This window comes from Lucilia sericata, unplaced genomic scaffold (assembly GCF_015586225.1).
Source record: "Lucilia sericata isolate MDLA Ls3-8-SP2 unplaced genomic scaffold, ASM1558622v1 Contig000979F_arrow, whole genome shotgun sequence".
Lineage (NCBI taxonomy): Eukaryota > Metazoa > Arthropoda > Insecta > Diptera > Calliphoridae > Lucilia > Lucilia sericata.
Window position 1 is genome coordinate 164185 of NW_023994962.1, and position 15859 is coordinate 180043.

The 15859-nt window shown below is 32.9% G+C and overlaps 2 protein-coding genes across 2 annotated transcripts in view; one reads left to right on the top strand and one right to left on the bottom strand.

Annotated features, from left to right (window-relative positions):
- LOC119609427 (homeobox protein 5-like) overlaps positions 1 to 3747 on the bottom strand; it is a 48308-nt gene extending 44561 nt beyond the window's left edge. Inside the window, 1 exon segment of the mRNA XM_037964191.1 lies at positions 3733 to 3747. Within this exon segment, the coding sequence (XP_037820119.1) occupies positions 3733 to 3747 (15 nt within the window).
- Positions 3748 to 8139: 4392 nt separating this feature from the next.
- Positions 8140 to 15734, top strand: LOC119609432 (protein MTSS 1-like; the record flags this gene model as incomplete). The annotated part of the gene is made up of 7 exons (XM_037964197.1): positions 8140 to 8208; positions 8378 to 8713; positions 11451 to 11720; positions 11857 to 11937; positions 12073 to 12378; positions 12499 to 12513; positions 15626 to 15734. Coding segments are annotated over exons 1-7 (1144 nt in total), but the record flags the coding sequence as incomplete, so codon positions are not given.
- Positions 15735 to 15859: the final 125 nt, after the last annotated feature.

The window sequence follows — 15859 nt, forward strand, 5'->3', positions numbered from 1 at the left end:
TTATAGAAAATTTCGACAAGTTTTCTTTCTACTTTCTAAAAAGAATTCTTTTTTTTTTTAAAGAATAGTGAAAAAATAGCAAAAACAAAATGTAAAGTAATTTCATTGAAACATTTTATGTTAGAGCTTACACTAAAACCAACAGTAAATGCATTCTAAAGATTCCAAAAAAAAACACTATTTTTATATTAAATATTTTGTTAAAAACCTTAAAAAGCCAAAGAAAAACTAAAAAAAACCGACATAAAGAAGAAAAATCATAACGAAGTTCAAATGTGTTTATAGCCACATGATTACATTATTATTTCCTTAATTTTCAGACAGACTCATTTGTTTTGTTTGTTAAAATTTAACATAGTTTTTTTTTATGATGCCATCATGTTTTTTTTTCTGTTCATTCTACTATAGTTTTTTAATTTTGTTAATTTATTTGTTTTGTGTTTTATTTTTTTTACAGTGCGGCCATACAAGCTTAGCAGCATATTTGGTGCTTTCCAAAAAATCGCAGACGCAGCAACAATTCAAGAGGTAAGTTCAAATTGTAACATAAACAAAAAATTTAAGGAAAATACAGAAAATCTAAAAATTCGAAACTTTAACAAAAAAGAAAAACTACGCTACGAGTAGTTTTAGTTTTATTTTGTGATGTTATTCGAGTAGTAAAATTTAAAAGTTGGTTTTAATATTTGTTGTACATTTTGAAAAATGTTTGCATTTAAACATAATATGCGAGGGTGGTTTGTCAAATTGACATTTTCTAGTTCATTTCTAGTTCAGTTGTAGTTCAATTCTATTTCAGTTCTAGTTCAGTTCTAGTTCAGTTCTAGTTCAGTTCTAGTTCAGTTCTAGTTCAGTTCTAGTTCAGTTCTAGTTCAGTTCTAGTTCAGTTCTAGTTCAGTTCTAGTTCAGTTCTAGTTCAGTTCTAGTTCAGTTCTAGTTCAGTTCTAGTTCAGTTCTAGTTCAGTTCTAGTTCAGTTCTAGTTCAGTTCTAGTTCAGTCTTGTTCAGTTCTAGTTCAGTTCTAGTTCAGTTTAGTTCAGTTCTAGTTCAGTTTCTAGTTCAGTTCTAGTTCAGTTCTAGTTCAGTTTCTAGTTCAGTTTCTAGTTCAGTTCTAGTTCAGTTCTAGTTCAGTTCTAGTTCAGTTCTAGTTCAGTTCTAGTTCAGTTCTAGTTCAGTTCTAGTTCAGTTCTAGTTCAGTTCTAGTTCAGTTCTAGTTCTAGTTCAGTTCTAGTTCAGTTCTAGTTCAGTTCTAGTTCAGTTCTAGTTCTCGTTCAGTTCTAGTTCTAGTTCAGTTCTATTTCAGTCTAGTCAGTTCTAGTTCAGTTCTAGTTCAGTTCTAGTTCAATTCTATTCAGTTCTAGTTCAGTTTCTTCTTCAGTTCTAGTTCAGTTCTAGTTCAGTTCTAGTTCAGTCCTAGTTCAGTTCTAGTTCTAGTTCAGTTTCTAGTTCAGTTCTAGTTCAATTCTAGTTCAGTTCTAGTTCAGTTCTAGTTCAGTTCTCCTTCAGTTCTAGTTCAGTTCTAGTTCAGTTCAGTTTCTTCTTCAGTTTCTAGTTTAGTTCTAGTTCAGTTCTAGTTCAGTTCTAGTTCAGTTCTAGTTCAGTTCTAGTTCAGTTCTAGTTCAGTTCTAGTTTCAGTTTCTAGTTCAGTTCTAGTTCAGTTCTAGTTCAGTTCTAGTTCAGTTCTAGTTCAGTCTAGTTCAGTTCTAGTTCAGTTCTAGTTCATTCTAGTTCAGTTCTAGTTCAGTTCTAGTTCATTCTAGTTCAGTTCAGTTCAGTTCTAGTTCAGTTCTAGTTCAGTTCTCGTTCAGTTCCAGTTCAGTTTCCAGTTCAGTTCTAGTTTCAGTTCAGTTCTAGTTCAGTTCTAGTTCAGTTCTAGTTCATTCTAGTTCAGTTCTAGTTCAGTTCTAGTTCAGTTCTAGTTCAGTTTAGTTCAGTTCTAGTTCAGTTCTAGTTCAGTTCTAGTTCAGTTCTAGTTTCAGTTCTAGTTCAGTTCTAGTTCAGTTCTAGTTCAGTTCTAGTTCAGTTCTAGTTCTTCTAGTTCAGTTCTAGTTCAGTTCTAGTTCAGTTCTAGTTCAGTTCTAGTTCAGTTCTTGTTCAGTTCTAGTTCAGTTCTAGTTCAGTTCTAGTTCAGTTCTAGTTCAGTTCTAGTTCAGTTCTAGTTCAGTTCTAGTTCAGTTCTAGTTCATTCTAGTTCAGTTCTAGTTCAGTTCTAGTTCAGTTCTAGTTCAGTTCTAGTTCAGTTCTAGTTCAGTTCTAGTTCAGTTTCTAGTTCAGTTCTAGTTCAGTTCTAGTTCAGTTCTAGTTCAGTTCTAGTTCAGTTCTAGTTCAGTTCTAGTTCAGTTCTAGTTCTAGTTCATTCTAGTTCTAGTTCAGTTCTAGTTCAGTTCTAGTTCAGTTCTAGTTCAGTTTCTAGTTCTCGTTCAGTTCTAGTTCTAGTTTCAGTTCTATTTCAGTTCTAGTCAGTTCTAGTTCAGTTCTAGTTTCATTCTAGTTTCAATTCTAGTTCAGTTCTAGTTCAGTTCTTCTTCAGTTCTAGTTCAGTTCTAGTTCAGTTCTAGTTCAGTCTAGTTCAGTTCTAGTTCTAGTTCAGTTCTAGTTCAGTTCTAGTTCAATTCTAGTTCAGTTCTAGTTCAGTTCTAGTTCAGTTCTACTTCAGTTCTAGTTCAGTTCTAGTTCAGTTCAGTTCTTCTTCAGTTCGAGTTTAGTTCTAGTTCAGTTCTAGTTCAGTTCTAGTTTTCAGTTCTAGTTCAGTTCTAGTTCCGTTCTAGTTCAGTTTCTAGTTCAGTTCAGTTCAGTTCTAGTTCAGTTCTAGTTCAGTTCTAGTTCAGTCTAGTTCAGTTCTAGTTCAGTTCTAGTTCAGTTCTAGTTCAGTTCTAGTTCAGTTCTAGTTCGTTCTAGTTCAGTTCTAGTTCAGTTCTAGTTTCAGTTCTAGTTCAGTTCTAGTTCAGTTTCTAGTTCAGTTCTAGTTCAGTTCAGTTCAGTTCTAGTTCAGTTCTAGTTCAGTTCTAGTTCAGTTCCAGTTCAGTTCCAGTTCAGTTCTAGTTTCAGTTCAGTTCTAGTTCAGTTCTAGTTCAGTTCTAGTTCAGTTCTAGTTCAGTTCTAGTTCAGTTCTAGTTCAGTTCTAGTTCAGTTCTAGTTCAGTTCTAGTTCAGTTCTAGTTCAGTTCTAGTTCAGTTCTAGTTCAGTTCTAGTTCAGTTCTAGTTCAGTTCTAGTTCAGTTCTAGTTCAGTTCTAGTTCAGTTCTAGTTCAGTTCTAGTTCAGTTCTAGTTCAGTTCTAGTTCAGTTCTAGTTCAGTTCTAGTTCAGTTCTAGTTCAGTTCTAGTTCAGTTCTAGTTCAGTTCTAGTTCAGTTCTAGTTCAGTTCTAGTTCAGTTCTAGTTCAGTTCTAGTTCAGTTCTGGTTCAGTTCTAGTTCAGTTCTAGTTGTAGTTCTAGTTCAGTTCAAGTTCAGCTCTAGTTCAGTTCTAATACAGATCAATTATAAACTATGTATTAAGGCGAAGAAGAATGATTGGAATGTTCTTCCGCAACCGCCTTATAATCCAGACCTTCTTTATGTTCCATAAAATTTTCTTTTTCTAAAAAGTTTTGAATAAAAATCTTATAGAAAATTTTCTATTTTTATAATTTTCAATAATGTTTTATTCTTCAATAAATTTACTTATAGAAAATGTTCAATAATTATCGTACCATCCTCGAAAAATTCTTTTTTATTATCTTCACATACTACTTACAAATGTTGCTGCCATTGTAATTGTTGTAGTATTATTTTGTTATTGTTGTTGTTTTTCCTCCTCTATATTTACATAAGTCATTTGCGGTCAGTGATCTGATTTGGTTCTACATTTTTTTTTATTCGCTTCCTTCGTCTTTAGCTGTTTCTTTTTAAAAACTTTTTTTCACAGTTTATGCTTCTTGTTTTTTTCTTCTTTTCTTTGTGCAATTATTTAGTTTTTCGTGATTCTATTTAACATACATACATACAAATTTTCCATTTGAAATTTCTTTGTAAAGAAAAGCAAAAAAAAAACAATCAAAGAATTTTCCCAATCTGTTGTTAGTTTTGCGCATTAGTTTAAATGTCTTGTGGGTTGTAGTTGCTGCTGCTGGAGTGTAGAAAAAAAACTAAATTATGCAACATTTTATTTGTTATTTTATTATAATTTTAGTTTTGGAAAATGTATAATTTTTGTTGATTTTGTTACAGATAAAAGTGGAAACCATAGTCTGTCTATATGTTTGTTTATTTTGAGGCAGCAACATGTTGTTGCAAAATTCTTTTTACATTAATACCACAACTGTTGTGGCTGTTAATAGTCTTAAACATATTTTTTCTGAAAAATTTTTTTATACATATTTTTTTTTTTGTAAAATGTTGTTTGGTGTTTGGTTTGTTTATTTTCTTACTTATTTATTCCATTTGTAAATTATTTCCCATTTTGAAGTGATAAGAAAATAACATTAGATAAACAAAATTTTACTTTATTTTAAATAAATATTGGTTTTAATGGCCAGACACTTGTTTATTTAATTTAAACTAATGACAGGTAATTTTGAAATTAATTTTGTTTGTGACCTAATTATTGTCCTGTGGGATTTTCATATCAAATTGTTATGGTTTCAATTATTATTGTTATTGATGGTTTGATCTGGAGGTAATTGTAAAAGAAGAAAAAGTTGATTCAGTTCTAGTTCAGTTCTAGTTCAGTTCTAGTTCAGTTCTAGTTCAGTTCTAGTTCAGTTCTAGTTCAGCTCTAGTTCAGTTCTAGTTCAGTTCTAGTTCAGTTCTAGTTCAGTTCTAGTTCAGTTCTAGTTCAGTTCTAGTTCAGTTTTAGTTCAGTTCAGTTCAGTTCAGTTCTAGTTCAGTTCTAGTTTAGTTCTAATTCAGTTCTAATTCAGTTCTAGTTCAGTTCTAGTTCAGTTCTAGTTCAGTTCTAGTTCTAGTTCAGTTCTAGTTCAGTTCTAGTTCAGTTCTAGTTCAGTTCTAGTTCAGTTCTAGTTCAGTTCTAGTTCAGTTCTAGTTCAGTTCTAGTTCAGTTCTAGTTCAGTTCTAGTTCAGTTCTAGTTCAGTTCTAGTTCAGTTCTATTTCAGTTCTAGTTCAGTTCTAGTTCAGTTCTAGTTCAGTTCTAGTTCAGTTCTAGTTCAGTTCTAGTTCAGTTCTAGTTCAGTTCTAGTTCAGTTCTAGTTCAGTTCTAGTTCAGTTCTAGTTCAGTTCTAGTTCAGTTCTAGTTCAGTTCTAGTTCAGTTCTAGTTCAGTTCTAGTTCAGTTCTAGTTCAGTTCTAGTTCAGTTCTAGTTCAGTTCTAGTTCAATTCTAGTTCAGTTCTAGTTCAGTTCTAGTTCAGTTCTAGTTCAGTTCTAGTTCAGTTCTAGTTCAGTTCTAGTTCAGTTCTAGTTCAGTTCTAGTTCAGTTCTAGTTCAGTTCTAGTTCAGTTCTAGTTCAGTTCTAGTTCAGTTCTAGTTCAGTTCTAGTTCAGTTCTAGTTCAGTTCTAGTTCAGTTCTAGTTCAGTTCTAGTTCAGTTCTAGTTCAGTTCTAGTTCAGTTCTAGTTCAGTTCTAGTTCAGTTCTAGTTCAGTTCTAGTTCAGTTCTAGTTCAGTTCTAGTTCAGTTCTAGTTCAGTTCTAGTTCAGTTCTAGTTCAGTTCTAGTTCAGTTCTAGTTCAGTTCTAGTTCAGTTCTAGTTCAGTTCTAGTTCATTCTAGTTCAGTTCTAGTTCAGTTCTAGTTCAGTTCTAGTTCAGTTCTAGTTCAGTTCTAGTTCAGTTCTAGTTCAGTTCTAGCTCAGTTCTAGTTCAGTTCTAGTTCAGTTTTAGTTCAGTTCTAGTTCAGTTCTAGTTCAGTTCTAGTTCAGTTCTAGTTCAGTTCTAGTTCAGTTCTAGTTCAGTTCTAGTTCAGTTCTAGTTCATTCTAGTTCAGTTCTAGTTCAGTTCTAGTTCAGTTCTAGTTCAGTTCTAGTTCAGTTCTAGTTCAGTTCTAGTTCAGTTCTAGTTCAGTTCTAGTTCAGTTCTAGTTCAGTTCTAGTTCAGTTCTAGTTCAGTTCTAGTTCAGTTCTAGTTCAGTTCTAGTTCAGTTCTAGTTCAGTTCTAGTTCAGTTCTAGTTCAGTTCTAGTTCAGTTCTAGTTCAGTTCTAGTTCAGTTCTAGTTCAGTTCTAGTTCAGTTCTAGTTCAGTTCTAGTTCAGTTCTAGTTCAGTTCTAGTTCAGTTCTAGTTCAGTTCTAGTTCAGTTCTAGTTCAGTTCTAGTTCTAGTTCAGTTCTAGTTCAGTTCTAGTTCAGTTCTAGTTCAGTTCTAGTTCAGTTCTAGTTCAGTTCTAGTTCAGTTCTAGTTCAGTTCTAGTTCAGTTCTAGTTCAGTTCTAGTTCAATTCTAGTTCAGTTCTAGTTCAGTTCTAGTTCAGTTCTAGTTCAGTTCTAGTTCAGTTCTAGTTCAGTTCTAGTTCAGTTCTAGTTCAGTTCTAGTTCAATTCTAGTTCAGTTCTAGTTCAGTTCTAGTTCAGTTCTAGTTCAGTTCTAGTTCAGTTCTAGTTCAGTTCTAGTTCAGTTCTAGTTCAGTTCTAGTTCAATTCTAGTTCAGTTCTAGTTCAGTTCTAGTTCAATTCTAGTTCAGTTCTAGTTCAGTTCTAGTTCAGTTCTAGTTCAGTTCTAGTTCAGTTCTAGTTCAATTCTAGTTCAGTTCTAGTTCAGTTCTAGTTCAGTTCTAGTTCAGTTCTAGTTCAGTTCTAGTTCTAGTTCAGTTCTAGTTCAGTTCTATTTCAGTTCTAGTTCAGTTCTAGTTCAGTTCTAGTTCAGTTCTAGTTCAGTTCTAGTTCAGTTCTAGTTCAGTTCTAGTTCAGTTCTAGTTCAGTTCTAGTTCAGTTCTAGTTCAGTTCTAGTTCAGTTCTAGTTCAGTTCTAGTTCAGTTCTAGTTCAGTTCTAGTTCAGTTCTAGTTCAATTCTAGTTCAGTTCTAGTTCAGTTCTAGTTCAGTTCTAGTTCAGTTCTAGTTCAGTTCTAGTTCAGTTCTAGTTCAGTTCTAGTTCAGTTCTAGTTCAGTTCTAGTTCAGTTCTAGTTCAGTTCTAGTTTAGTTCTACTTCAGTTCTAGTTCAGTTCTAGTTCAGTTCCACTGATTGGGAACTTTTGCCTCCCTCGTCTTATAATCCAGAACTTTCATCGTTCAGTTCTAATTCAGTTCCAGTTATTGGGAGGTTTTGCCTCACTCGTCTTATAATCCAGACCTTGCATCGTATGTTCGTGAGCAGAATCCATACGTTGCCGGAAAGAAGGGAAAAGATCATATGAATGTTAAAAAAATAATTAATGACAATTAAAGACTATACTGTATACTTACTAGACTAAATACTCTATAGTCAAGACAATGTGGAGGCCTTAAAGTCTTTATATTTTATCCTGTTAATTTCTCTTAAATTTTATTTAATGCATATAATTTCATTTGAATTAGCGAATCGCCCCGGTTACGTTAGTAATTAGTTATACATTTTTATTTGTTTAATATCCCTTCTTTTCCCACAAACAACCATTCTTTAGAAACGGTTATATTTCAATTTATTTTAAATAAATATTGACAACATTATCTGCATACGGACAAACTCATTACCAGCGAGTTTTTTCTTTGTAGACAAAGACAATTTCTGTCTAAGAAACTAAAAAAAAAAAATACTTTAGAAGAATGAGGAACAAAAATATTGAAATAGCTAATGACAAAACTTGTTTCAAAGCAAAACATACATCTATTTTTTTGCCAGCGACAAACAGTACAGACCTATTACTCTCATTTTGCAAGTTGAACAGAGTAGACTGGTTCTTGACCTAGTCCCAAGAGCATGCATATTAAATTGATTACATACTATATGTATTTTCTTTCCTAGCTATCTTTCATTCCTCCTCATTCGTTGATACTTTCACACGGTTTATTTTTAAGCAATCTTAACAAAAAAAAAAAAAATCATGTATGTAGATGAGATTTAAAAAATAAAATGAAGAAAACTATTAATAATTTTTTATTTTTATAATTTTTTAACAAGCATCAAACTAAACTAGTAAGAAAAAAAAATAAAAACAATTTTCCTTTTTCTTTTTTTTTTTTGTTTTAATTACAGGAGCTTCAAAAGAGATTGGTACTGCTTTAACCAGAGTATGTTTAAGACACAAGGCGGTTGAAACACGCCTTAAACATTTACAGCTGCTATAATGGACTGTCTGGTACAACCATTACAAGTGAGTTAAAATTTTTTTTTTTTTTTTTGTTTACACAAATCTACAAAGACTTTCTTCTTCTTTGTCAGGTCTCCTTATTGATGTTTATTTTTTTAAAAAATTTTCCCCTTTGATGTGCAAGATTTTCATTAACCTGTTTCTTTATTTTTATCTTGCGACAAATTTCTAGGATAAATTAGAAGACTGGAAACGTTCTGTCGCTACTATAGATAAGGAACATGCCAAAGAATATAAACGTTGTCGTACTGAATTGAAAAAACGTTCGACAGATACGTTACGTTTACAGAAGAAAGCCCGCAAAGGACAATCTGATACATTGCAATCGTTAATGGATTCACACATGCAGGATGTCACACTAAGACGTGCTGAACTGGAGGAGGTGGAGAAGAAATCCTTAAGATCAGCCATGATTGAGGAACGTATGCGTTATTGCAGTTTTGTTCATATGCTGCAGCCAGTAGTGAAGGAAGAATGTGAGGTTATGTCGGAATTGGGTCATTTACAAGTAAGTTTGTTTTTTTGTTAGTAAATATAAACAAGTCAGAAAGTATAGTCGGTCATGGCCTATCTTATGATGCCCTACTAGTCTTTAGTCTAGTCTATAGATTAATCTATAGTCTAGCCTATAGACTAAACTATAGAATAGACTAAAGACTAAGTCTATTCTATTGTTTAGTCTATAGTCTATTCTATAGTCTAGCCTATAGTATAGTCTATTCTATAGTCTAGCCTATAGTATAGTCTATAGTCTAGTCTATAGTCTAGTCTATAGTCTAGTCCATAGTCTAGTCTATAGTCTAGTCTATAGTCTAGTCTATAGTCTAGTCTAGTATATAGTCTAGTCTATAGTCTAGTCTATAGTCTAGTCTATAGTCTAGTCTATAGTCTAGTCTATAGTCTAGTCTATAGTCTAGTCTATAGTCTAGTCTATAGTCTAGTCTATAGTCTAGTCTATAGTCTAGTCTATAGTCTAGTCTATAGTCTAGTCTATAGTCTAGTCTATAGTCTAGTCTATAGTCTAGTCTATAGTCTAGTCTATAGTCTAGTCTATAGTCTAGTCTATAGTCTAGTCTATAGTCTAGTCTATAGTCTAGTCTATAGTCTAGTCTATAGTCTAGTCTATAGTCTAGTCTATAGTCTAGTCTATAGTCTAGTCTATAGTCTAGTCTATAGTCTAGTCTATAGTCTAGTCTATAGTCTAGTCTATAGTCTAGTCTATAGTCTAGTCTATAGTCTAGTCTATAGTCTAGTCTATAGTCTAGTCTATAGTCTAGTCTATAGTCTAGTCTATAGTCTAGTCTATAGTCTAGTCTATAGTCTAGTCTATAGTCTAGTCTATAGTCTAGTCTATAGTCTAGTCTATAGTCTAGTCTATAGTCTAGTCTATAGTCTAGTCTATAGTCTAGTCTATAGTCTAGTCTATAGTCTAGTCTATAGTCTAGTCTAGTCTAGTCTATAGTCTAGTCTATAGTCTAGTCTATAGTCTAGTCTATAGACTAGTCTATAGTCTAGTCTATAGTCTAGTCTATAGTCTAGTCCATAGTTTAGTCTATAGTCTAGTCTATAGTCTAGTCTATAGTATAGTCTATAGTCTAGTCTATAGTCTAGTCTAGTCTATAGTCTAGTCTAGTCTATAGTCTAGTCCATAGTTTAGTCTATAGTCTAGTCTATAGTCTAGTCTATAGTCTAGTCTATAGTCTAGTCTAGTCTATAGTCTAGTCTAGTCTATAGTCTAGTCTATAGTCTAGTCTATAGTCTAGTCTATAGTCTAGTCTATAGTCTAGTCTATAGTCTAGTCTATAATCTAGTCTATAGTCTAGTCTATAGTCTAGTCTATAGTCTAGTCTATAGTCTAGTCTATAGTCTAGTCTATAGTCTAGTCTATAGTCTAGTCTATAGTCTAGTCTATAGTCTAGTCTATAGTCTAGTCTATAGTCTAGTCTAGTCTATAGTCTAGTCTAGTCTAGTCTAGTCTATAGTCTAGTCTAGTCTATAGTCTAGTCTAGTCTATAGTCTAGTCTAGTCCATAGTCTAGTCTAGTCTAGTCTATAGTCTAGTCTATAGTCTAGTCTATAGTCTAGTCTATAGTCTAGTCTATAGTCTAGTCTATAGTCTAGTCTATAGTCTAGTCTATAGTCTAGTCTATAGTCTAGTCTAGTCTATAGTCTATAGTCTAGTCTAGTATATAGTCTAGTCTATAGTCTAGTCTATAGTCTAGTCTATAGTCTAGTCTATAGTCTAGTCTATAGTCTAGTCTATAGTCTAGTCTATAGTCTAGTCTATAGTCTAGTCTATAGTCTAGTCTATAGTCTAGTCTATAGTCTAGTCTATAGTCTAGTCTATAGTCTAGTCTATAGTCTAGTCTATAGTCTAGTCTATAGTCTAGTCTATAGTCTAGTCTATGGTCTAGTCTATAGTCTAGTCTATAGTCTAGTCTATGGTCTAGTCTATAGTCTAGTCTATAGTCTAGTCTATAGTCTAGTCTATAGTCTAGTCTATAGTCTAGTCTATAGTCTAGTCTATAGTCTAGTCTATGGTCTAGTCTATAGTCTAGTCTATAGTCTAGTCTATAGTCTAGTCTATAGTCTAGTCTATAGTCTAGTCTATAGTCTAGTCTATAGTCTAGTCTATAGTCTAGTCTATAGTCTAGTCTATAGACTACTCTATAGTCTAGCCTATAGTCTAGTCTATAGTCTAGTGTAAAGTCTAGTCTATAGTCTAGTCTATAGTCTAGTCTATAGTCTAGTCTATAGTCTAGTCTATAGTCTAGTCTATAGTCTAGTCTATAGTCTAGTCTATAGTCTAGTCTATAGTCTAGTCTATAGTCTAGTCTATAGTCTAGTCTATAGTCTAGTCTATAGTCTAGTCTATAGTCTAGTCTATAGTCTAGTCTATAGTCTAGTCTATAGTCTAGTCTATAGTCTAGCCTATAGTCTAGTCTATAGTCTAGTCTATAGTCTAGTCGATAGTCTAGTCTAAAGTCTAGTATATAGTCTAGTCTATAGTCTAGTTTATAGTCTAGTCTATAGTCTAGTCTATAGTCTAGTCTATAGTCTAGTCTATAGTCTAGTCTATAGTCTAGTCTATAGTCTAGTCTATAGTCTTGTCTATAGTCTAGTCTATATTCTAGTCTATAGTCTAGTCTATATTCTAGTCTATAGTCTAGTCTATAGTCTAGTCTATATGTACTCTAATAGTGTAGGGTTTAAGAATTTATTTTAAATTGAAAACTTTCTTTGCAGGAGGCCATGCAATCGATTGCTTTGGTTACCAAGGAACCTCAAGTTTTACCAGCTGCCAGTGAGGAATTGATACATGATGCTAAAGCTTCTATAACTTTATATCCCGAATCACCAAGTGCCAGTGCTGGTGGAGGCGGTTCTCTATCCCAGGGTGGTTGTTCAAATTCCTTGGGTTCGCGCAAGTCATCAGTGTGTTCTATAAGTTCTATGAATAGCAGTGGTTCTAGCAATTCTCCTGGACATCCTCATTATCCTAGATCTTTGTCACAGGTAATCAAAAATTATATATTAATATATGTTTTGTTTTTTTTTCCATAAGTTTGTAATATGCTTTTGTTGTTGTTTTATTTTGATTTATTTTTTGTTTGTTTTTTATGTTTTGTTGTTGTGTTTTTCTATTTTTTAGTTAATTTCGCCTTCTATACGCTTAAAGCCCGGCGAATCCAGTGATAGTGGCTTTTGCTCTTCACCAGCTTTAACCACACAGGTTGTTTATTATATTTTTTTTTAATTTATTCAAATTTATTTGCTTGTTTTCTAACTCTCTTGCTTTTTCATCTTTATTTAACTCTCTTTTGAACCTTAATGCAAAATTTCTAAACTTGTACACATCTTCTTTTAGGCTTCTTCTATCAATAATCCTTCGCACGCTGTTACCACTTGGCCAACACATTCCCAAGACACCGTTGATTTACCATCTAACGCCTCCGAGCGTCCACACACTATTTCTTCAGCCTATGAAAAAGGTCATCAAAGGCCTCCTTTAACTGTTTACACCTTTCAAAATCCCGAAACTATACACGAAGGTGGTGGTGGCAGTAACAATGCTGCTGCTATTAATAATGGTACAGGTGGCACTTCATCGGGTCAAAACACCCCCTCGACCCAAAAGTCACCAGCTGGTGCTTTTAGACCACCTTTACCAGTGGTAAGTGTTATTATTTTTTTTAAGTTTCTTTGCTGTTCTCTTAAACACACTGTTTTTCTGTTAATTGCTTTTTACTTAAACAAATTTATTGTTGAAATAAAATAAATGTTAATATTAAAGAAACCAGCTCATGTGGTAAGTTTGTTTCTTCTAATACAACCCTGGTTTCGCTAATAGTCTAATAGTAATATCCTTATCAAAATTTTTTCATAATTAATAACTTTCATCTTGTGTATATAAACATTTTATTCACAATTTACTTATTGAAAATTCCAGAATTGTTTTAAATATTGTTGGACTATAGAACAATCTATAGTATAAACTGTTGTCTAGACTTTAATTTGAATTATAGTGTAGGCTTTAGTCTATTGTTTGCCCGAAAGTGTGGACTGAAGTCTGTTCTATAGTGTATCTGTAGTCTAGTCAATAGTCTTTTCTATATTCAAGTTTATAGTCTAGTGTCTATAGTCTAGCCTATAGTCTAGTCTATAGTCTAGCCTATAGTCTAGTCTATAGTCTAGTCTATAGTCCAGTCTATAGTCTAGTCTAGTCTATAGTCTAGTCTATAGTCTAGTCTAGTCTATAGTCTAGTCTATAGTCTAGTCTATAGTCTAGTCTAGTCTATAGTCTAGTCTAGTCTAGTCTATAGTCTAGTCTATAGTCTAGTCTATAGTCTAGTCTATAGTCTAGTCTATAGTCTAGTCTATAGTCTAGTCTATAGTCTAGTCTATAGTCTAGTCTATAGTCTAGTCTATAGTCTAGTCTATAGTCTAGTCTATAGTCTAGTCTATAGTCTAGTCTATAGTCTAGTCTATAGTCTAGTCTATAGTCTAGTCTATAGTCTAGTCTATAGTCTAGTCTATAGTCTAGTCTATAGTCTAGTCTATAGTCTAGTCTATAGTCTAGTCTATAGTCTAGTCTATAGTCTAGTCTATAGTCTAGTCTATAGTCTAGTCTATAGTCTAGTCTATAGTCTAGTCTATAGTCTAGTCTATAGTCTAGTCTATAGTCTAGTCTATAGTCTAGTCTATAGTCTAGTCTATAGTCTAGTCTATAGTCTAGTCTATAGTCTAGTCTATAGTCTAGTCTATAGTCTAGTCTATAGTCTAGTCTATAGTCTAGTCTATAGTCTAGTCTATAGTCTAGTCTATAGTCTAGTCTATAGTCTAGTCTATAGTCTAGTCTATAGGCTAGTCTATAGTCTAGTCTATAGTCTAGTCTATAGTCTAGTCTATAGTCTAGTCTATAGTCTAGTCTATAGTCTAGTCTGTAGTCTAGTCTATAGTCTAGTCTGTAGTCTAGTCTACAGTCTAGTCTATAGTCTAGTCTATAGTCTAGTCTGTAGTCTAGTCTATAGTCTAGTCTATAGTCTAGTCTATAGTCTAGTCTATAGTCTAGTCTATAGTCTAGTCTATAGTCTAGTCTATAGTCTAGTCTGTAGTCTAGTCTATAGTGTAGTCTATAGTCTAGTCTATAGTCTAGTCTATAGTCTAGTCTATAGTCTAGTCTATAGTCTAGTCTATAGTCTAGTCTATAGTCTAGTCTATAGTATAGTCTATAGTCTAGTCTATAGTCTAGTCTATAGTCTAGTCTATAGTCTAGTCTATAGTCTAGTCTATAGTCTAGTCTATAGTCTAGTCTATAGTCTAGTCTATAGTCTAGTCTATAGTCTAGTCTATAGTCTAGTCTATAGTCTAGTCTATAGTCTAGTCTATAGTCTAGTCTATAGTCTAGTCTAAGTCGTCTATAGTCTAGTCTATAGTCTAGTCTATAGTCTAGTCTATAGTCTAGTCTATAGTCTAGTCTATAGTCTAGTCTATAGTCTAGTCTATAGTCTAGTCTATAGTCTAGTCTATAGTCTAGTCTATAGTCTAGTCTATAGTCTAGTCTATAGTCTAGTCTATAGTCTAGTCTATAGTCTAGTCTATAGTCTAGTCTATAGTCTAGTCTATAGTCTAGTCTATAGTGTAGTCTAGTCTAGTCTATAGTCTAGTCTATAGTCTAGTCTATAGTCTAGTCTATTGTCTAGTCTATAGTCTAGTCTATAGTCTAGTCTAGTCTATAGTCTAGTCTAGTCTATAGTCTAGTCTGTAGTCTAGTCTATAGTCTAGTCTATAGTCTAGTCTATTGTCTAGTCTATAGTCTAGTCTATAGTCTAGTCTATAGTCTAGTCTATAGTCTAGTCTGTAGTCTAGTCTGTAGTCTAGTATATAGTCTAGTCTATAGTCTAGTCTATAGTCTAGTCTATAGTCTAGTCTGTAGTCTAGTCTATAGTCTAGTCTATAGTCTAGTCTATAGTCTAGTCTATAGTCTAGTCTATAGTCTAGTCTGTAGTCTAGTCTATAGTATAGTCTATAGTCTAGTCTATAGTCTAGTCTATAGTCTAGTCTATAGTCTAGTCTATAGTCTAGTCTATAGTCTAGTCTAGTCTATAGTCTAGTCTGTAGTCTAGTCTATAGTCTAGTCTATAGTCTAGTCTATTGTCTAGTCTATAGTCTAGTCTATAGTCTAGTCTATAGTCTAGTCTATAGTCTAGTCTGTAGTCTAGTCTGTAGTCTAGTATATAGTCTAGTCTATAGTCTAGTCTATAGTCTAGTCTATAGTCTAGTCTATAGTCTAGTCTATAGTCTAGTCTATAGTCTAGTCTATAGTCTAGTCTATAGTCTAGTCTATAGTCTAGTCTATAGTCTAGTCTATAGTCTAGTCTATAGTCTAGTCTATAGTCTAGTCTATAGTCTAGTCTATAGTCTAGTCTATAGTCTAGTCTATAGTCTAGTCTATAGTCTAGTCTAGTCAGTCATAGTCTAGTCTATAGTCTAGTCTATAGTCTAGTCTATAGTCTAGTCTATAGTCTAGTCTATAGTCTAGTCTATAGTCTAGTCTATAGTCTAGTCTATAGTCTAGTCTATAGTCTAGTCGATAGTCTAGTCTATAGTCTAGTCTATAGTCTAGTCTATAGTCTAGTCTATAGTCTAGTCTATAGTTTAGTCTATAGTCTAGTCTATAGCCTAGTACATAGGCCAATCTATAGTATATTTTATAGTTCAATCTATAGTCCACTGTATTTTTTTAACTTAAATAAACTTTTAACAAAATCTCTTCATTTCATGTAACTTCCTCTATGATATCAATCAATATTTTTAATCCTACTTCGCAAACAATTTGAGTTTGTAAATTCTTTCCCTTTTTTTAAAATCTAAAATCCCAATAATAGTATTCTCATGCCATATATATTTTTATATTTCAGCGATGTTCATCATTAGAAAGACCTCTATCGGCCAATAATAGTCGCGGTAATGGCACAAATTTAATGCAACGTCAATGTCCATCACCAATACCAGCTCATGTCACTAAAGGTATGTTTATTTGTCCATTTTTGTATTCACTAATACAAATAATCTCACAGGCTTAGATCATTTTTAAATACATTAATTTTAATCATTCCTTTTTTTATAAATACACATTTCTAATATATTGTAAT